Genomic DNA, 22,548 nt, shown 5'->3' on the forward strand with positions numbered 1-22,548 from the left:
CTGATTATCCACCATGACCACCAAATCTTTTTCAGAGTCACTGCTTCCTAGGATAGAGTCTCCCAGCCTGTAAATATCGCCTACATTCTTTGTTCCTAGATATATACATTTACTCATATTAAAACACATATTGTTTGCTTGCACCCAGTTTACCAAGTGATCTACACCGCTCTGTATCAGTGACCTGTCCTCTTTGTTATTTACCACTCCCCAATTTTTGTGTCATCTTCCAAGTTTATCAACGATGATGGTATGTTTTCTTCCAGATCATTGATAAAAATGTTAAATAGAGTAGGGCCAAAACCCAATCCCTGTGAGACCCCACTGGAAACACACCCACTTGATGATGATTCACCATTTACAGTTACATTTTGAGACCTGTCATCTTTTAATCCATTTAATGTATGCCATGTTAATTTTATATCATTCTAGTTGTTTAATCAAAATGGTGTGCTGTACCAAGTCAAATGCTTTACAGAAGTCTAAATGTGTTACATCAACATTATTACCTTTATCAACCAAACTTGTAATCACATCAAAAAAAGATATCAAGTTAGTTTGAAAGGAACTATTGTCCATAAACCCATCTTAATTTGCATTAATTACATTACCCTCTTTTAGTTTTTTAGTAATTGTGTCCCGCTCCATTACCATGACTGGGATCGATGTCAGGCCTATAATTACCTGGGTCATCCCATTTACCCCTATTAAAATTGGCACATTATCTTTGTTCCAGTCTTCTGGAACTTCTCAAGTGCTCTTTCAAAACTCTTAAATATATGTTATCTGGAACTGATGATTTAAAAACATCTAACTTTAGTATCATCTCTTTAACATCTGTTTAACATGTTATCCTCGTTATATGATGAGACTGTATCAACTATTTCCCCCCCCAAATACAGAACAGAAATATTTATTGAACACATCTGCACTTTCTGCATTAACGATAATTCTACCTTTTCCATCTAGTTAGGGCCGGCTCCAGGCACCAGCCGACCAAGCACGTGCCTGGGGCAGCACCTTGGGGCCGGGGCTAGGGTTTTTATTTTTTAATTTTTTTTTTGGTTCGGCGGCGCGGTGCTCGGGGGGGCAGGGCTTTGGGCGGCGCAGTGCTCGGGGGTGGGGCTTCGGGCGGCATGGCGCTCGGAGGGAGGCGGGGCTTTGGGCAGCGTGGCGCTTGGGGGGGGGGGTACGGCGGGGCAGGGCTCTTCTTTTTTGCCTGGGGCGTCAAAAAAGTTAGAGCCGGCCCTGCATCTAGTAATGGACCAATACTATTGTCAATATTCTTTTTGTTCCTAATATATTTTAAAAACTCCTCCTTATTGTCCTTCACTCTGCTGGTGATAGATTTCTCCTTGTGTCCCTTGGCGTCCCTTATCATTTTTCTACAATTCCTAACTTCTGATTTTTATTCATTACTATCAACTTTCCCTTTTGTCCATTTGTTGTATATTATTTTTTAATTTTTACAGCTGCCTTTACTTCCCCTCTCCCTAGAGGAATTTATATATTCCTGATCTCTGAAGATCCACACTTCAGGGTGTTTCAATGATGCAATGAAATTTTCCACTTGAAGGCAGAATTTTATTTAATTGTTACATGAAATTTAGAACAGTAATTTATATTATTTATGATAACATATGTGTTGCTATCTAGCTTTCAGGATTTCCTGCATTTTGATTTTCTTAGTAATGACACATACTGGCAATTTGATTTATATGCAGTTTTAAAATCCACAACAAATTATTTTAAACCTTCAACTGACATCTGAAACAGTAGTGCACTGTAGATATGGTACAACATCAATGAAACCGTTAGTTCATAATCTGGGTAAAACTAAAGGATTATTGTCTTGTATTTGAGAGATGGGAAGATGTACTTATTAGGGTCCTGGGTCCGGTACTATTCAATATTTTTGTTAATGACTTGGATAATGGAGTAGAGTGTATGCTATAAAATTTGAAGATGAGGCCTAGCTGGTAGCACTCTGGAGGACACGATTAGAATTCAAAACCACCAGATTCTTTTGAGTAGTACTACTGCCTAGCCAGTTACTCTCCATTTTGTAGTTAAGCTTTGGATTGTTTCCTTCCTAAGTGTAGTGTTTTGAACTTGTCTTTATTGAATTTCATTGTAATATGTATGGATATATATTTTATGAAACAGTCACTAATCTCATCCACTTAAAATCAGTTAAAAATAATAGAAACCCTTCAATGTTTTTACCTATATTGCATTTGCTTAAACCATTAGGTTCAGCTTCAGTCTTAGCCAGTGACCATTTTCTGCTTTAAGTCTGTGCAGTAGTCACACCCTGGAGAAACTGGTTGCTTAAAAATGTTCTGATGCCACACAAATGAGTTTAAGCATGTCGAATTTCCAAACAACAAATTTACACCAATATAACCCTTATAATATCTGTATAGGTTCATTTAATCCACTAGAGGATGAAAGTCTCACCATGATGAAATCAAATTCAGAGCCAAATATCACCATCTTAATTCTGAAAAACCCACTTTGCATTTCTGTTTTAATCTCTGATAATGCTTGTTTGTTTCCACTATGTTAAAAGTCCCTTTGGCCCCCTTGTGGCAAAGGTCTTCTCTACCCTCTATCTACTTGTAGTATTGTACAGTGTTTGTCAATATCGCATATGATGTCTAATCAATTGCTGTTTTAATTTCTTTGGAACTATAAGATGTTTTTCATTTTGTTTTCAATTAGCCTTTTGCTGGGATTTCATTATCTTGTTCAATTAGCTAACTGCTCTCACCTTTAATGCTATCTGTCATCTTCTCTTACTTGTTTGGAATAGTCGTCTTAGAAAAAATTCTAATTCTACTCTAGCCAATATGATACTTTTTCAAACTTGCATTAAATTTAGTATATTAATCTGGAGTCCATATTTCTTACTCAGTTCTATAATCAATGAGTCAAAAATGTTAATAGTGGAATCTCATAGTCACATACATTGACTGAATTAAAATCTCTTTAAAAAGGCTTTTATTTTTTTAAAGCACCACACTACTAAAGTTGTGAGGGAGAAATTTGGAATAATTTGCTCAGTTCCTGTGCTTTATCACAAATCTTAATCTTCAAAATCTGTGGATAACGTGGCATCCATTAGTGCCAAATATAAGATAAAAAGATAACAGGAAGCTGCTCTGGAAAGACCTTTTAATTACACCTCTAAAAGAGGATCCTCTGTAGTGTAACTGCAATGTTGATAAGTACAAAGTAAGTACACAGTAGAAAAAATAATCCCGACTATACATACAAAATGATGGGGTCTAAATTAGCTGTTATCACTCAAGAAAGAGATCTTGGAGTCATTGTGGATAGTTCTCTGAAAACATCTGCTCAATGTGCATCAGCAATAAAAAAAAAAAACTAACAATGTTAGGAACCATTAAAGGATAGATAAAAAAACCAGAAAATATCATAACATCACTGTATAAATCCAAGGTATACCACACCTTGAATAGTGCATGCAGTTCTGTTTGCCTCATCTCAAAAAAGATATATTAGAATCAGAAAAAGTACAAAGGGCTATGAAAATGATTGGGGGATGGAACAGCTTCCATAAAAGGAGAGATTAAAAAGATTGGAACTGTTCATTTTTTAAATGAGATGAAGAAGGGTGGAGATGATAGAAGTCTATAAAATCATGAATAGTATGGAGAAAGTGAATAGGGAAGTGTTATGTACATATTCACATAACACACTAACCAGGGGTTACCTGATGAAAAATAGGCAGCAGGTTTAAAACAAACATAAGGAAGTACTTCATCACACAACACACAGTCAACCCGTGGAACTCATTGCCAGGGGATGTTGTGAAGGCCAAGAGTATAACTGGGTTAAAAAAATTAGATACGTTCATGGAAGATAGCTAATAGCCATTGATGAACTTAATATGGTCAGGGATGCAACACCATGCAACCCCCCTCTGACTTCCAGAAGCTGGGACTGGAAAACAAGGGGTGCATCATTCAAAATTGCCCTGTTCTGTTCACTCCCTCTGAAGTATCTGGCACTGCTACTATCGGAAAACAGGATACTGGCTAGATAGACATTAGTCTGATCCAGTATGGCAGTACAGTTCTTATGGTAACTGTAGATCAGCTGTAAGGGGCTTAAATTGACAGTCTAAATATCGGCAGTTTAAAAACTCTTGTGTGGGAGGAGGGAGTCAGAGAAACAAATATGACCTGACCATCCTCAAAAGGACCTGGAATTCTAATGTATTTCAATATTAAAAAATTATTTTCAATACTAATTGTTTTGCAAACTGACAATGAAAGGTTCCAAATTGCAAAATACCCCACCCCCATTTAAAGGGCGAGAGAGCCAGAGAGACGATGAAAGAGGCAAACCAGGCAAGGGCAGAGCCGAGGGAAATGAGAGACGATGGTGCAAGAAACAAGGGGGAAAAAACGGAGAGAAAACCACACAGCCGAGGGGAATTGAAGCTGAGCTGCCCTGAGAGCGGGCGGAGGGGCTGTGCCTGCCTGGTAGCTCACCTAGGGGGCGGGGGCCGGCCGGGCGCTGGCGGTGCAAGCTGCTGGGTGTCCCCTTTAAGAGCGCGGCGCGGGGAGCTCTCCCTACGGCACCTAGCGGACCGCACGTCCCGGTTTGTCCGCGCCGGGTCACCTGACTCCGCCGAGCCACAAACCTGAGGAGGGGCCGGGAGGAGCAGGAGGGTGAGCGCGGCGGAGACAGCGAGGGCGGCGCGTCGGGCTGGTACATCCATCCATCCATCCATCCCTGCGGCGGCAGCAGCAGTAGTAGCGCCGCGGGATTAGGCTAGAAATAGCGACGGCCCCGGGCTCCGCAGCTCCGGCGTTCTCCCGGCCGTGCGCTGCGGGCAGGCGGGCGGGGCCGCCCAGCACTTGGGGCCGGGAGCCTTGTCCTGACCCACCCCATCCCTGCGCCCCGCGGGCAGCGGCGGCGGAGGAGGGGGCTCGGCGCCGCGGCGGGAGGAGCGGGTGCCCTCCCCGGGAGCGGCAGCGCTGCGGGGAGGAGGAGGAGAGAAGGACGCGGTGACAGGTCTGCTGCTGCCGCCCCAGCGCTACTGCCCGCGGCCGGGTCAGCGCGCTACAGCCGCACCCGCACCCGCACCATCCCTGTTGGGCGCGGGGGGTGCCCTGAGCTGCAGGGGGCCTGGGGGTGGCGGGTGGGCTCGGGCCGCTGCAGGGGCCCGGTGGGACGCATTGGAGAGAAGGGGGATGAGTGTCTTGGCTGGGCCGGGTGGACGCGGGGAGCGGGGCTGGTGTCTATTTTAGATGGGCGGCCTACCCTTGTTTCCCGGAGCGGTAAAGGAGGAGCGGGCTGGGGAGAGGCGCAGGGAGGGCATAACATGGCGCAATGATGTGATAATCTCCCACCAGAGAGACGCGGGGAAGGAGGCGATGGACGCTCCCGTTTGCTGCAGTAGCAGCGGCTCCGCCTGGGTATTTAATTCATTCCCTGGCGCCTCCTGGGGCTGGCAGGAGCCGGAGGGGGGGGGGCAGATTCCCCAGTTCAGTGGGGCTGGCGGCGGAGAGTAAGGTGGGTTCCGCTCGGCAGCAGCTGTTCGCCGCGATGGTGTGGAGCTAGGGGCGCAGGTTAGAGGCGGGGTGGGGAGGGGACGGATGCGCTGTGTGTGTGCTGGCTTTTCTTCTGCAGTGTCTAAAATACCCCGTCTTGCCCTGGGCAGCTTCTCGTGACGGCTCTTGTAACGCTTACACAACGGGGTGGGGGAGGAAGGATTGTCCCCCCTGGAAAGGGCCTGGCTGCTGGAAGGACGGGGTCTCCCTCGCTCAGTCATTAAACCCGGAACATCCCCTTCCTCCCCTGTGTTTCCCCGCTTGCAGAAGAGGCAGCAGCACTAACATTAGTCGAAGATGTCGGGTCAGACGCTGACAGATCGCATCGCAGCTGCTCAGTACAGCGTTACAGGATCAGCTGTAGCCAGAGCCGTCTGCAAAGCAACCACACATGAAGTGATGGGGCCCAAGAAAAAACACCTGGACTGTAAGCATCTCTTTATATAAGCATTACATGCTTGGGGCTAAGAAGGCAGCCTACGTGGCCCTTAAACTCTCTGACAACAGTACTTGCTATTATCAACCCTTTAAGTCATAAGGCTTATGAGAAATCCTGAAGGGGGATGGGTTGTATTATTGCATATCTTCTGTGCTCCCGTAATATTGTTCCCTCAGCCATTTTCTCTCCTTTTGACCTCTGTCTGTTCCAGAAACACAATTTAGTGTGTATATTAAAGACTAGAGCCTGTGAAAGGTGGGTCCGGTACCCCACACTACCTGTCACTTTAGTCATGTTTAGGTTAGCTTTTGACATGGATACTGAATATGGGGCTAGAGTATTGATGTATGTGGTCATAACACAAAGGTGGACTCAAAGGTGATCATGTTAAGTCAAGATGCTTCTGAATAAGGGAGTCTAAGGCTCTTGTGTTGAGGGACCCAATTGCCTGAGGAAAGCAACTGCCTCATCTGCATATCTGATGGTGGCTCCCACAGTGTTTTGGGGGGAAAGACTGGTGGCTTTGCTATTGCACATATTAGAGACTTACAGTCTGTCCTGGACATATAGAAATTATTTAGTATGAAACCAAGACTAGTGAATGAGGTCACTGAAAAACAATAACATCTCTGTAATATTCTGCTTGTTTTGGCAATCTCATGTCAGTTCTCTCTGATCCAGTGTGGTTTCACTTCTGACTTTGAGAGAGAGGTGGGCAGAATTTAATCATGTGGTGTTGAGCCAGGTTTTGCTTAGAAACTGTAGATAGATTTGTGGAAAAATTGGAAAGAGTCCAGCGGAGGGCAACAAAAATGATTAGGGGTCTGGAGCACATGACTTATGAGGAGAGCTGAGGGAACTGGGATTGTTTAGTCTCCAGAAGAGAAGAATGAGGGGGGATTTGATAGCAGCCTTCAACTACCTGAAGGGTGGGTTCCAAAGAGGATGAAGCTTGGCTGTTCTCAGTGGTGGCAGATGACAGAACAAGGAGCAATGGTCTCAAGTTGCAGTGGGGGAGATCCAGGTTGGATATTAGGAAACACTATTTCACTAGGAGGGTGGGGAAGCACTGGAATGCATTACCTAGGGAGGTGGTGGAGTCTCCTTCCTTGGAGGTTTTTAAGACCCAGCTTAACAAAGCCCTGGCTGGGATGATTTAGTTGGGAATTGGTCCTGCTTTGAGCAGGGGGTTGGACTAGATGACCTCTTGAGGTCCCTTCCAACCCTGATATTCTATGATTTGGACAGAAAAGTGTGTTTGTATCCCAATGTCTTGATGCGTGTGTGTTAGTTTAAATGCATCCTAAAAATGAGCGCTTTTTTTAGTTTTGGGAACTGCAACTAAACAGTAAAACATCTTGCTAATCGGTATCTGGAAATATTGGCTCATAATGGTCTCCGTATATTAATGCTAACATTAGTCCAGTTTTGTTTAAACACTTTGCAATAGAATTATATTAGGAAGGAAGAATAACTTCTGATTGTATTTCACCTTCTAGTGCTTATTTCAGATATTTTTTTGTACCTTTAGTCACTGTGAAAACCTTATACTTGGAATCGATTCATGCAGCAGATAGTCCTTTTCCAGGTCTACTTGAGCACATAAGGATAGAAGACTCCTAATTTATTCTACGTGTTACAGTGCTGCTTAAGTTGTGTTGCCTTTTATCCGAGTACTTATTTGTTTAAAAAAAATCATAACTGACAATGATTGTCGCATAGTGGGTTTAGACAAGCATTAGTACATGTTGCAGCTAGGTATGTAAATACAAGTAAACTATCTTGGTTAGTGACATAAAGCATCACACTTTCGCACAACTGAGAGCCAGCTGTGAGCCATATCTAGGCCATTTGACTGTATGTGGTTCACATAACCTACTCTGATTCAACAGAATCCGAGAGTTAATTTGTCTTAAGTTTCTTGCCTTCATGATTAGAAGGTTAACATCACATACATGAAGCAGGTGTAAACTGATGCAGTGCTATCTTGAGTCTACACAACTCCCAGAAGCTTTGTTTTAAGCCTGAACTCTTTGCTTTCCCCCTGGACCCTATTAATATTGGTAGATTACTAACTGTAAATCCTACTGATGTTTAAATATCAGTATTAACTATTTAACTGCTGATTTCTTTAGCAGATGGGATGGGGAAAAGACTGAATCCCACAGCTGGAATGGTGGGGGGAGGGGGAGATTGGGCATTCCTGCCTGGAGGGGAAATACAATGGGAAGAGATTCAGAAAAAGAATAGAGAAATAGAAGAGGAAGTGGAAGAACAGAAAAAGCATTGGTCCTAAAGGTGAACATGTTCTCGGTGAATGAGAAAGTGACAAAGAACTTAAGTAATAAGTAAACTTCTAGTTGCTGCATAAAGGCATTATTCTACCTCTAATCTTTTAGCAATGGGAGTATGACATGTCAGTGAGTTTTGGTCTGATCCTTAGTAGTATGTAGTTCTGAATTCATACCCTAATACACTGACCATAATTGATTCCATTTTCCCCCTCAACAGAATTGACACCCCATATCTATGGGGTTTGTATTTAACTTCAATTTAAATTTTGCTCTGTGCCAAAACTGAACTTAACATGGGTTTTAAACAACTCTGTTCAGTTGTGAACAAGAATAGAGTTGGATCACTCTTTCATATTGTTGGCTCTGAAGAGCTAACAGGAGTAAAAAGTAGAAAATAGATATAGATATAATTTATTATTCCTAAAGCAGATATGACTAAATAGTACAAGGAGCAGATAAATCAATATTAAGGTGCCTTAATGATATAATTGTACCTAAAGATAATGTTTGTATATTTAGAGTGAGGAATAACAAAGTCAAAATTTCAGATTAAGCATGAAGGGAAACGGCGGTGTGGTGGGTGTTTTTGTTTTAATGTTAGTGTGTTAGAAGGTGCATGGAATAGACGACATTCAAAGAATCAAGTAACCAATTGAATATTCATGTGGAAAAGGTATTTCAAATGGTGGTAGGTGGAGCAATACTTCCTGTTTGTAGAGAGATTAAAGGGTTGGAGGAGAGACATGAGGTGAGTAGACCAAGTAGAGGAGAATTCTATAAACTAGGAAAGACTTCTACATGTTGAAGTAAAAAGAAGGGTGGAAAGTGGGCTGGGGGCAGGGTCATGGAGGGAATGGTAATGTGATATGGAATATTTTATTTCTAGGTCACTGGTTTGAACATAGCCCAGCCTACTGTCAGTAGTAACAATTTTCAGTGCAGTTGTTCTGTAGGTAATTTATTTTGTGGTGGTGTTTTCAGGGTTCTCACATCCAGTACTGTCGGTCTACCTAGTACCTCGCCAGGGTGCTATGTTATGTAATCATTTTAAAGTGGTGGCGGAAGCAAGTGTGGGCGGGGGGGGATTTTTTTTTTTATTTCTCCGTGGTAATGCAAAGCTGCGGTGCTAAGGCCGTGTTTATGTTGTGTATGGATTTTTAGACTCTTGTAGTTAGAGAAGTGCAAATCTTTAGGGTAGATATGCTTCCCTGATGCAAGTCACGGCTTACAGTTCTACAGCACACTAACATCAGAGTTTCTAAACTGAAGAGCCCATTGTCAAATATTTGTTCTTACATACTTAGACTGTAATCAAGTCACCCCTAAATCTTCTCTTTAAGCTAAATAGATTTAACTCCTTGAGTCTGTCATGTACATGGTTTTAATCCTTTAATCATTCTCCTGGCTCTTGTCTATACCATCTCCATTTTTATCAACATTTTTCTTGAATTATGGACACCAGAACTGGACTCAGTATTCCAACAGTGGTTGAACCAGTGCCAAATAGACGTAAAGTAATTTCTCTGCTTCTACTCAAGATTCCCCTGTTTATGCATGGCAGGATCACATTAGCCCTTGGGGGCCACAGCATTACATTGGGAGCTCATGTTCATCTGATTATCACAACACCCCAATCTTTTTCAGAGTCACTGTTTCCCAAGATAGAATCCCCCCCCATTATATGACGCTTAGACACTTGGAATTTAAGGGGGCCACAGATGAGTTCCACTATGTAATATAATTATATAGGTCTCAACAAACATTGGACAATTGTAGAAACAACTTTTGGGCATTGTTGCATAAATTCCTCAGAATACCTCTTGTGGGCTTCTGTTTTTGTTGGGAAGGAGAAAGGGACTTCTAGAATGGCAAAATAGGCTGATGCACACAATTGTATTTGGTAATGCCCAGAAACCCCAAATAGGATTGTGGCTCCATTATGCCAAATGCTGTACAAACATGATCCATGCTTCAGAGTTCATGCTAATTTTAAGACCAGATACATTTTCTACTGGAGGATGACAAAGGTAGTAGTGATAGAGGCACATGGTTATATGGTGATGCGCAACTCGATGGTTCAGAGTAATCTAATTCTTAGCAAAATGGCAAATTCAAATAGACCTCAGGGTAGGAAGGGTCTGGAGGAGAGATTTCAAGGAGTAGATTACCAATGGCTTAATGAACTTGTTCATGAAGAACATTCCATGCTTGAGGGGTGACCTAGAGGCAAGTGGGAGGTCTCTGTGGAAGAAGGACAAATAAGTTATTGAGCCTGGTATTGCAGCTGAAGAAGTGACAGGGAGCAATGCGCTAAATTTTATGAGCAGGTATATAGGGAAAGCCTTAAACATAAGAACAAGAAACTTTATTGTGATGCAATAAAGATGTGATGCCAGCATGATGATCAGCTGCATTTTGAGTAGACTCAAGCGGTGAAGTGGATATGTGGGGGGGAACTGGAGAGGAGGAGGCTGCAGTAGTCAAGATGGGAGTCTGGCTGAAAATCCTGGCTGTATGGTCTAGAAGATCAGATCTTAAAATGTCAAGACTTGATCGGTGTCTGAAAGTATGTGGCAAACTAGAGGGGAGAATCAAATGATACCAGTTACAGCCTTGAATGTCAGGGAGAACGGTAACAATGTCAACTGGGATAGTGACTTTGGAGGGAAGATGGGGATTTCAGTTTTAGCCATGTTGACTTTAAGTTTGTTGGAGATATGAAAAATCTCACTGAGAATGGGTTAGATGGAGGAGACCAGCAAGGAGCTGAAAGTCATTTGTGTAAAGATGGTACTTTAAAGCCATGTGAGTAGATGAAATCCTCATGGGGAAAGGTATAAAGGGAAAAGAGCAGTGAAGCCTGGAGTCCTGTAGAGGTGAAAAGCAGAGTTCAACAATCTGCTGAAAGAATGACCAAAGGATGGAGTTGCTCTTTTTGACTTGTTGCTCTCCCTTAGCTCAATTGACATAAGCAGTTGAGTGGAAGTGCTCTGTACCTAGAGCAAATGAAATCTTGCCTCTCTTGGAGAGCAAGTTCTAAATGTATGTGATACAAGTCACCCTTTTCAGTTTCTGGAAATAAACTGGTTAGTTTGAAAGCACCTTGGCGAAATCTGCCTAGCTCAGTGGTTCTCAACCTATTTACCATTGTAGACCGCATATGTGGCCCACAATGTGTTATGTCCAATACTACCTTTGTGGCCGTGAGGATGTAATGTGGGCCACAGCTCTGTGCTGATTCGGCCACAAGTTAAGAACCACTAGCTAAAGTTGTGAGGACTGAGTTAAGTCTGGAAAGTTAGTGGAATGTCAAGGCTAACGACTAAATTTGCTGTCTTGTATGGAAGTGGCTCTTCTGTAACTGTGTAAGACTACAATAAAATTTGCCTGTGTGTAATATATAATCTGTTTCTTAGATTTAATACTTACACTAATATTTTTAAATGTCTTGTGATGGGGCAGATTGGCCCTGCACTGGTACCAAGGGGGTTAACCCTTTCCTCCTAGCAGAGAAAGCCATGCCCCTGAGGCTCTGCTGGGCATGCTGCAACCTGAAGTCAGGTATAAAAGCCTGCAGAGATACTCAGTCAGGGCTGGCTGCTGAGGAGGAAGGATGCTCGGTAGAGGCTCCAGCCTTTATAAGGGCTGAAGAGCCAGAAACCTGGACCAGAGGCCTGCAGCTATTGGAACCCCAGGGAGTGTCTGGTGCTGAGGAACCTGGAGACACCGATGCCATATGGACTACTGCTGCTGGAGGACTGGTAGGAAGTGACCCAGGGAAGGTAGGGGAGTGGTACCTCCCACCATGCTGAGGTCAGCATGTTTCAGGAGGATTTCCGGCTGACCCAGTGGCAGACTGCTCCACCACTGGCAGCGCCCTGGGTCAGGGCCTGGTGGAGTTGGGTGGGCCCAGGCCCCCCTACGAGGGGCCGCCGTCCCTTGCGACGGCCCCCAGTTACCTGATCCCCTGTTTTGCCTCCAAAGGGGGTAGTGTAGACTCTGGCCGCTAGGTCACACATCTCACTAAGGGAGGGGGAATTAGGTGGACTCTGGACATTGGGCCACACTGCCCTATGGGCACATTCAGTGGACTCTGGCTATTAGGCTGCATTACCCCATTTGGGGAGAGGCAGTATATGGATCCTGGCCATTGGACCACACTGAGCTGACTACCAGGGGAGGAGTAAAAACAGACATAGGCGTAAAGAGGTGGAGTTACCTCTCGCGCCCCTCCCCCCAACTTAAGGGGTCGATGAGGTACAAAATTTTCCACATGTCTATATTTTAAGTATGGCTTATAAATAAAGGTTGTAAAAGACAATAAGTAGTTCAGTTTAATCCGTGTCTTGGTTACAAGTAAGGGAAGAGTTTTGGAGTCAACCATAGTTCGCACTTGCATAGCATTTTTGTTCACTTACCACTGCTCTATAGATGGCCTACTATTGTTTAGTAGTGGGGTGGCCCCAACCCTGAAATATTCATGCACCTACTAGCCAAAACGTGATATGAAATAGATTACCATGCTGATAAGTACTGGCTTGTCTAAACATGAGGTTATTCAGGAATAGCTATTCTTTTAATCTACATTGTCTTGCAAGTGTAGATGAGCCCATAGACTTTGATGCAGGGGAAGGTACTGTGACTGCCTATCTGCTTATGGGCTCTAGCTTTAGAAGTCTAATATATATCTGAAACAAGAAGACAGTCTCCTTCTGTAAGATTGCTTCTATGGCTGCTGGAAAAACTGAAGTTCTTCTCCATGAGTTGCTGCCTTATAAGGCAAGGAGTTGTTTTTCCCATCATGGTTTTAAATTCACAAGTCTAGTCTTCTAAATTCTGCCCCTTCACCAAAACCAAAAATATCCTTTCACAGCCTCTTCAAGTGTCTCTGCTAGTACTCACTGCTTCCTCTGGTAGGAGTAGTAGGAGACCTGTTAGGGCTATCTTCCTGCAGACTAAGGAAGACAACACTTCATTGACTTGCCTTCTGGTTCATGTTTGGAAGACTATTTTCACAGCCACAAGGACTAGAATTTCTATAAAATGAGATTGATATCAGTGGCTTTAACTCCTGTACCTATTACCAAGGAAACTTTTTTTACAACCTTTGTTGGTGAATGGGTTTTTCATACTCTTCTACATAAGATGTGGAAGTAGTATATTCAGGTCATCTTGGCATACAAATGATCTGAACTGGGAAGGAAGAAGGGTATCAGAGATGGAGGTCAACTGCCACATAGTGTTATGTTTTTCTTCTTTGTCATAGCTGCGATGAGTTCTAATTCTCCCAGTCTCTCCCTACCGCATGTCCTTTTGTCTGTATACAGACCAATAGCACTATTGCATGTGAGTAGCCTGGTAACATGGTTCCATTGGTAACCCATCAGAATGTTGTGTAGAGAGTAGTGCTCCATAGTAGTCTTATATACAGGGTTGGGTTTTTTCTTTTGGCTGTTCCTGCGTGAGCAGTATCAAAATGAGATGAGAAGCCTTCTGTCTTCCCTGCTGGAGTTTTAGTCAGTCTTGTATATACAAGTCTTGGATTTGCTAGGGGACCTGCAAGCTACTGCGTGAGAGAAGACTATGTTCCTCATAGGTGGTGGAAGCTGGGGCAAAACTTTGAGTATTTTGATAGTGGAGACTAACTCCTCTTTCCAGGAGGATGGCAGGATGCCAAACTATTTAAAACAAAGCTTTGGTTATGCGTTAGTCAGAAAGCCATAACTTGATATGGAACTTAACTGCTGAGTCTCAAGAATCCTTATTTAAAAGATGAGTGAAGGTAATGACAGACCAACTTAATGATCTAGTGACTTACTGCACCCATCTCAATCTTTTTTTGTTTTGTTCTGAGGCGGCTACAAACTCTGCTGAGCACTTGTCCTCCTTCCTGCTGGTTTGAGGTTTCCTTGGGGGGAAGGGATCTCAGGGTCTTCCCCTCTCTGCCCCACAGCCAGCCCTGCTTCCCCCCAGGAGTCCCTGGAGAGGGAGTTGCCAGCCCAGAGTAGGCAGGAGCACATGGACTGGGCACTCCTGACCTAGTGATGGCACAGGCTCTCCTGGTACAGCAGAGAGCTACAGCAGCTATTGTGGGGAGGCTCACTTCAGCACTTCAAGTCCTTGGATGCTGCTGCCAGCAGTAGGGACCAGCCTCTCCACAGCAACTCTGTGCATCCTGAACTGTGTACGGCTTCCCCATTTTACCTAAATGAGTCCTTGGGCCTGCCTCTCCTTCCTGTTGACTTGAGGCTTCCCACAACACAAAGAGGAACTGCTGCGGGTTCCAGCAGGAGGTAGATTGGGACCTGGAGGCTGGCTGTGCTCCCTCCAGAGCACCTGCCTCCCTCACCCTGCTTCTTACCCCCTCTTCCCTTTTGTCCTTGGTGCAGAGAAAAGCTGCTGTGGGTTCTGGCAGGTCGTGGGGCAGGGTGCCAACACACTCCTAGCCATATGAGAGAGATGGTAGATAACAGATTGCTGCATGGCCACCTGTGCATGCAGCTTAAAGGGAAGGGTGCTAGCTTGTTTGCTTACCTCAAGGACACAGGTGGACAAAGGTCAAGTGTAAAATAACATTGCTTTTGCCTTTCCTGTTTAAGTATATCCTTAATATATTGACATGTGTAAATAATTAATAACGTTCTAAATATTTGGTTTGAATATGGTCCATTAACAAGTCAATTAACTAGTTCCACAGAAAGTAAACAAAACTCCGTCAAACAAAGGCTTTATACTGTTCTGAGGCTAGCAATCATGGGCTCTTTGGGAACAATAGGGAAGCAAATAAGTTGAGGTTATTCCACTGAGAATGCCCTGCCAGCAGCATCCAAGTATTGAAATTTGGAGACTGTTCAAATATCTCTCTGCAGTATAGATACAGTGGATTGCAAGGTGTTGTGGATACCTCCTAGATTCTACATGTGTGGCTGCTCGGTGACTCTGCATTCCTTTCTTTGAAAGATATCTTGGGAGCTGCGTTTTCACGAGACTCCTCATGGGGTCAAACGGGGTTCCATTGCTTCTCCTGCTCATCCTGTATATTGGGGCACTAGGGAGAGTGAGGCATTAAGGTCATAGTAACCTCAGCATGCTGATGAAACTGGGCTTGTTTTCCTTTTCCAGGAGGTCCAGGTGATATAGTTGTCTTTTTTCCTAGTGCTTGGCCCAGAACTAGTTTGGTTTTCCTGTTGAGGGAAAAACAGGAGTGATGCTGGCTGGAAGGAGGAAGTAACTAATGGAATTGATGGACATTGGGACTACTCCTTATATTAATGGACTAAATCGACCTCATGCCAGACTAGATTGCCATCATAGTTCTTTTAGATTCCAGGTAGCAGCAGTTGTTAGCTGTCTTTTTCTATTTAAAAAGAGATTGTTCTGATTTCTTGGTGCAAAACTTGCTCACCAACCTCCAGGAAGCATACCTCACTTTGGCCTATACTTAAAGGCTATGAGGGAGTTTTGATGAGTGCAAGGAACCTGCTTAGTGGAATAGGTCAGCATTAGCTAGTTATATCTCCCATCTACGAAGCATTTCCTTCTGATTTTGGGTGCATTGGAAGGTGAAGGCAACTGTCTGAGGGACATACAATAACCAAGCATGCTGCTTTTGTGTCCTCCCAATGCTTCTGATTTCTCTGCTGAGTGGGTGGCTTTGGGCATATCTCTATTCCTGATGTTTTCTGGCTTCTTGGATGAGGCTCAGAAATGGGTGGAAAAACTTGCTTTGAAAGGGAAGATATCTTCAGTGTAAATACATGATATTCTTAAATAAAGAACAGGAGTACTTGTGGCACCTTAGAGACTAACAAATTTGTACTAACAAGTACTCCTGTTCTTCTTTTTGCGGATACAGACTAACACGGCTGTTACTCTGAAACCTATCTTAAATAAAGGACTCCATATCCATTGGAAGATCTGAGACTCAGTCCTCCTGGATGCAGAGAAAATAACAATATAGCATTCATTTTCATGTTAAACCCTTCACTTGATGGTTTTACCTCCTCCTCCTTTCAAGGTACCTCCACCTCTTTGACAGAAGGTGGAGGGGGAGAGAAGCACTTTTTGGGCCACTGAAACATCCACTGCCCAGCCTCAGATCTGTGGTATTGCCAGAGAGTCTTGCAACAGCATACACTTGTTTGACTTCTCTCCTTTTGGGGAACATCTCGTACCTTAATTTTTTGTAATAGGAGGTTGAATTAGCCTTTTATTCACTTTGTATATGCAAAGCAGTTCCATTCATGCGATCTCTTAATTCCCTCTTTTCCCCCTGTTTCTTTTCAGGGATTCCTTGCATAAGGCACCGAGGAGAGCTGAGGTAGATTCCTGGTTAAGGGTGGGGGTAACAGAAGAGAAGTTTCTGGTTTATGACACTGTCTCATAAATGTAGAGGGAGCATCAGTCCCACTGGAGTTTTGGAAACTAAAATGGCATGAGGAACTGAAAATTCAAATCCCACATGTTAGCTGTCATTCCTATTCTTACCACTTAATTCAGGTTTGGAACTCTATATTTTTTTATGCCTATTTTCAAATTTCATTTGCAGAAACTTATCAAAAGTATCTACTTTCTTATGTAGGCAACAGTCAGGACCAGAAAACTTCTTTCTCAGGGCTTTTCTATTGCACAAAAAGTATCTGTACTCAAGTGTTTTGGCAGTGGCTGGTGGTTACCTCAGTGTCAAGGCATGTAGGTGTACATTATCTAGACTGGATGGTTCAAGCTCCCATACTGAGAGAGCTGGAGGAATCTGACTTGTTCTGTTTTATTTCCCATGATAGAAGGAAACCTAGTCATCACTTTAGGAGGCACCATCAACCTTCAAGAGTAGCCCCATATGTTACTCTGCAGTTCTTTAGTCTGCTGGGTTGCTCCGGGGTTTGATTGTCTCACTGAATTGGGTGAGATCAACTGGGGAATGTGAAATTGCTGGTGATATAGTGGCATTAGTATGCTGATGATATCCCACTCTAAATTTTTTTCATCAGACCCAGACAATGTGGTTGCTTAACTTTTCCTAATGTCTGGCCAATACTGGGCTTGGATGAGGGCTTGATGGCTGAAGCTAAACCAGGTGAAGACATGGAAGATGCTGGCAATTGTTAGATTGCCAAGTCTTGCTTGCTGAGGCAGTATCAGTCCCTATATTGAGGGGCTACACCTCCTTGTTTTGAAAGCCTGCAAACTCATGGTCCTACTGGATCTTCAACAACAAATTAGCTTGATCACTATTTTACAGCATGTTTATTATTGTGGTATGAGTACATTACAACAACTAAAGTTACACTTCCTGCTTGGATTTTTGTTAGTTTTTCCATTTGAGTTTTGCATCTTGTTTTGAAGATGGTGGGTTTTGTGGTCATTCTGTACTCTTTGGGAATGAGTTAACAATTCCTCGTCAGCTGCCAAGAACTGTATCTCTTGTGCTCACAAGTCTTATTCTTAAGGCTGACAAATTTCCTTTTAGAGGAAAGTAGCTGTTTGTAGGAGGTTGTAGTCATTTGGAGATTTTCTGTCCCTAGTAGCTGGAGGTAATGCCACTTATGGCATTGAAGAATGGGACTGAAATATCCAACTTGACTGGGTACTCGACAGGTAGCCAGTAGATGAAGGTAGAGCAGCAGTATGGCATGCTTTATGAAATACTACTAATTCAGTAAGCTAAACACACACAAGGCTTTTTAGGGTTGGCATCTTCATAGGTATGCTGAATGGCAACAATCAAGCCTGGGAGTTGCAAATGTGTGGCAAAGTCCATATTCCTCAAGCTCAGTCTTTTGGCCAGCTGCACCTAAGAGGGTGCTTATTTACCATCTGAAGTCCAAAAGGAATTTTGAGGGTGAAGACTGTCTTGACTTCAGGCTGGTATTGTGACTTCCTGGGAATCCTCCACATCAGCATCACCAGTCTTGCTGAGGTTAAGCTTCATTCATTTCATTAATTCTCCTGCTTGTGGAGCATAGAGTGCACACTTCAGATCACCCATTTCCAGAGAGCCTAGTTTCCTGCCAGTATTACAGCCCGCACTACATTGAGGCGGGTGAAGTTGGAAGCCGTGACATATCTCCAACTTGTGAGACCACCTGCTTGATCAAACTTATAAAGCTGGCGGGCTGGCATGGATTCTGGCCTAAAGAGCAGATGGCCAAGCCGCTTGAGCTGACATTGAAGCCTAACACTTGGAAGACATTGGAGGCTGGTTGGTCTGAAGCCTGACATCCTCATTTGTAATGTGTTGAAATCACCATATGCCTTCAGTGAATCATTGTGGGTGCACCTGAATTGCCTGGTGCTGCTGGGGGACCAGCACAGACCTTTTTCTGCTGTGATGTGCATACTAAACATAATCCGTTCTGGTTTCCAGTTCAAGTACAGCTTCAGCTAGCTCTTTCCCTGGGAGCTGATATTTTAAGCACTGGGATAACTGAGCAATAGTGTCTGCATTTGATGTAAAGGGGACAGATGTCTGTATTGCTGACACTTGTATCTTCTCACCATTTCCTTTTAGTGGCTTCACATAGCTCTAAAATATGTGCTGATGATTTAAAAGCGTGTTTTAATGGCAAAGTTCAGTCCCATGGTGGGATTGTACTGGGGGTTAGGGACTCTTTTTTTTCCCCCCCCCCCCCCCTTCTTATCTTATGCCTCCTTCCCCATAGTCTGATCCATGGAACTGTTTTAGGTGATAAACAGCCTGGCAGGAAATCAAGGTGTCTCAACTCTGCTACAGAGTAAAGAGTTTCTTGCCATTGAGTCCTTAATTTACATTGTGGATAAAGTTTGTGGATTGTAGGCTGGTGTGATTAGGAGAGGAACAAATGCAAAGTCAGCTTTGGTTGGATTTTTTTTTGGGGGGGGGGAGTTTTTTCCTCTCAAGTTCTGGAGGTGTTTGAAACATCAGCCATGATCACTTATGGCAAGTAAAACTAGAGTGGGGAGACACTGTCAGTGTTCCCTTTCAGAAGAGCAATGCTAGCCTCTCTTGAAGATAGCTTAAAGGGTAGCTCTTGGAGGCCGGGGGGGGGAGGGGAGGATGTTGCCAAATTTGTCTCCTCTTTCTTTTTAGGAAAGATTGAGAAGGTTGTGGCCAGGAAACTGTGGCAGTATGTAGAGTTTTCAGGTTTCCTTGACTCCTTGTAAGCCTTGGTTTGGCACTGACTCTGTACTGGTATCGTTTGTGGCTAATGCACACTGGTAGTGTTTTGTAGATATAATTGGCAATGTATGCACTGATTAATACCATATAGTCAGTTGGAGTAGCTCCATTGTTACCCTGTAAGAGCCCAGAAGATGGCTGTAGTAATTTTTTTTTTTTTTTTTATTAGAGTACCATATGTGCATGGCACTTCAGAGAAAAGTGATTAAATCTAAGTAAGAGTATGAAGTTAGACAATAGTAGAAGTAAGGTAGGGCATGGATATATGCGGTTTAAGCAGATAATAGACCAATCAATTTCTGATGGGCATCTGAAATACAGTGGCAAGCAAAGCAACAGTAGATCTTGAGATAGGATAAGAAAAGAGTGGGGACACCAGGCACCCAGCAAGAGGAATGTTGCCCCAGTGCTAGAGAGCAGGGGGTGGATATCACAGAATAAATGGAGAAGACCAGTGGAAGACTCTCTCTTCAAGGTGATGGGTTTAATGTAAACCAGCCCTTCATGATTTTAGTCTTGTATCTTGGAGGCTGCCTTTCTTCATGCTTTTCACTCTAGGTTTCAGCTGGGACCCTTGAGCTAAAAGTTCCATGATTTGTATGTTTGTGGGAAGAGCTCTTAGTGCTGGACCTTCAGCTTGGGGATTTGTTCCCCATGCTTTGGTCCAACAGAACACAAGGATTTGTCTGTTTAAAAAATTTGCATCAGTTCCAGTCATGAGTGCAAAATCCTAATATAGATGCACTTAAACAGATTTAAATCCTACCTAAACTGAAGAGGGTATTCACCCACAAAAGCTTATGCTCCAATACGTCTGTTAGTCTATAAGGTGCCACAGGACTCTTTGTTGCTTTTAACATAATGTAGTAGCTCTCTATCCCTCCATTTCCCCCAGTAGTAGTGGAGGTCCTTTTTGCTCTAGTGATGGATGTGGAGCTAGATAGCTTATTCTCTGGCTCCAATGGCTGCTGCTTCTCTCTCTGTTGGAGGCTGGATTTAGATGCTACTGCATTGGTTACACCTGGATTATGTCTTCAACTTCTAGTTCAAGATTGTTTTAGCCCCAAAGGGCTTAAAGTTCTCAAATGCAAGCTTAGATCCTGACTTGATCATGGCTCTTGAAGTTGGAAAGCTATACATGTCTGTTGTGCCTATAGCTTAATCTGGCTCAGTTCATAAAGGTATATTCAGACTCCGTTGAGGGAGGCAACCAAAGGAGCTTAGCATAGCATTATTTTTGAACACCTGCACAATCTACCATGAGTGACAACTCATTTTGGCATTTCAGGTAGAAGAATACCACTACTCTTCCAATTTGAGCCCTGCTTACAACTTACTGACTCGTGGGGACTTTTTGAGTGAATTGTTCATTTGTTATGTCAGAGTGTGGATGGGGGAAAAAGTACTTAATGTCTCTTTACAAGCTTTAGATATTCACATGATCTTCGTCACTTTGGAAGATCTTGCCTCAAACAAAATTTAAAAATAAGCCTCTTTAAACAATTATAGTGCAGGCTTCCAGTTTATGCAAAGCTTTGTATATCTATTTACACACTGGAAAACACAAAGCTGAAAATTGTGCTGATGCAATGTGACACTTGAAGTATTGAAATGCATGTGTTTAATTTTTTCATTCAAATTATGAAATTATTCAATGTTAACAAAGGCCCCATGCATTGAACATCTTCTGTTGGCTGCACAATATGTTCCTTAAGTAGAACTTCCTCTTTTAAAAGAAGCTTCTACCCTGAACAGGGTGCAAACAGAGAGAGCTTCTTGACTCAGAAGTTGCAAGGAGAAGAATGGAGAAGTTCACACAACAGGGTAATTCAAACCAAATGACCATTTAAACGGTCACTTTAAACTTTCACTACTGATCATATTCAGTAGAAACAGCAGCTAATGGGACTGCGATTGTAGAATAATCTGCCATCCACTCCTCTTTGCGTATGAGTAGTCCTAACGGCACTTTGTCCAGCTGCCAAATCTCTTGCAGCTCTTGAGAATCAAAATTGCATTGTAATACAAAAATATGAAGAGTATGGAAAGCTGAAAACATAGATGGTGTAAAAGTGAAATGTATATGAACACAAATTACTGTACAGATTGTCACCTCTTACATGGAATAAGGAACTTCTGGAATAGCAGGGACATGGATTCCCTTGTTACAGCTCTCTACCAAATGGAGTGCTAAATAGCCCCAGCCGGAGAGTTATTGTTGTTTAAATATAACATCAAGTACCTAGAATATAAGTGATCTGTACTCATTTTACAAATGCAGATACTTAGCTTTAGGACCCATAATACCTCAGAGTAAATCTGATGCATTTGGCATGGACTGGATTATCCCAAACACTCTTGTAAAATACTTTCCTCCTCTCACTTCAGATTACATTAATTTTAGTATACTTGAAATCTATGGAGTTCTTTGAAGTACTCTTTCACCTGGCAGTAATTTAGGGCAATTTCTAGATTCTCCCCCCCCCCCCCCACTTCCATTAGTGACTAAACTGAAAATGAATAAGGCAGACTTGGCACATTCACAATCCCATCATTTTCCTATGAGGCCATACAGCAAGTTGGCCTCTAAATTAATAAAGCATGCATTGTTACCCCCTTTTGACCCAAGTGGTTATCCAAGATTCTGGGTCTCGCAGGTTGTTTCCATAAGAGAAATTGATGGAGGCAGAGACTTCTTTGTGTATAATTTTTGTAAACAAACAGGATTACATCAAATTCTTGTTTCCCTGAACACAGTAGGAATCAAGCAGGAGACGGTTTCTTTGCTCAGTTTTTCAAGCCTCTTTGTCCAGCTAGCATTTCACCCAAAAACCTCTTCGCTGTCTCTCTGATCACATTATCAGTGCTTCTCTGGCTGTCTTTGGCCTTCTGCCTGCCTCTGTTTTCAGCTGCAGCTTCTCAAAAGTGTACCTCCCTTCACTCCCCGCCAATAACCCCAGCCTTCTGTTTGTGACGTTGCACTCCATATGCTTTATGAAAATACATTTATATTCACATTCATAAGGCATAACTGGAATATGCGTTATGCGAAAGGTCTCTTGGAAGGTA

At 43.1% G+C, this 22,548-nt stretch overlaps 1 protein-coding gene across 1 annotated transcript in view; it reads left to right on the plus strand.

The window, feature by feature from the left end:
• Nucleotides 1-4,600: 4,600 nt before the first annotated feature.
• Nucleotides 4,601-22,548, plus strand: part of SNAP91 (synaptosome associated protein 91) — a gene marked incomplete in the record, with an annotated part of 150,514 nt that continues 132,566 nt past the window's right edge. The window contains 2 exon segments of the mRNA XM_034766114.1: nt 4,601-4,703; nt 5,856-6,015. Coding sequence (XP_034622005.1) covers nt 5,886-6,015 — 130 coding nt within the window.

The sequence above is a fragment of the Trachemys scripta genome, chromosome 3 (assembly GCF_013100865.1).
Source record: "Trachemys scripta elegans isolate TJP31775 chromosome 3, CAS_Tse_1.0, whole genome shotgun sequence".
Taxonomy (NCBI): domain Eukaryota; kingdom Metazoa; phylum Chordata; order Testudines; family Emydidae; genus Trachemys; species Trachemys scripta.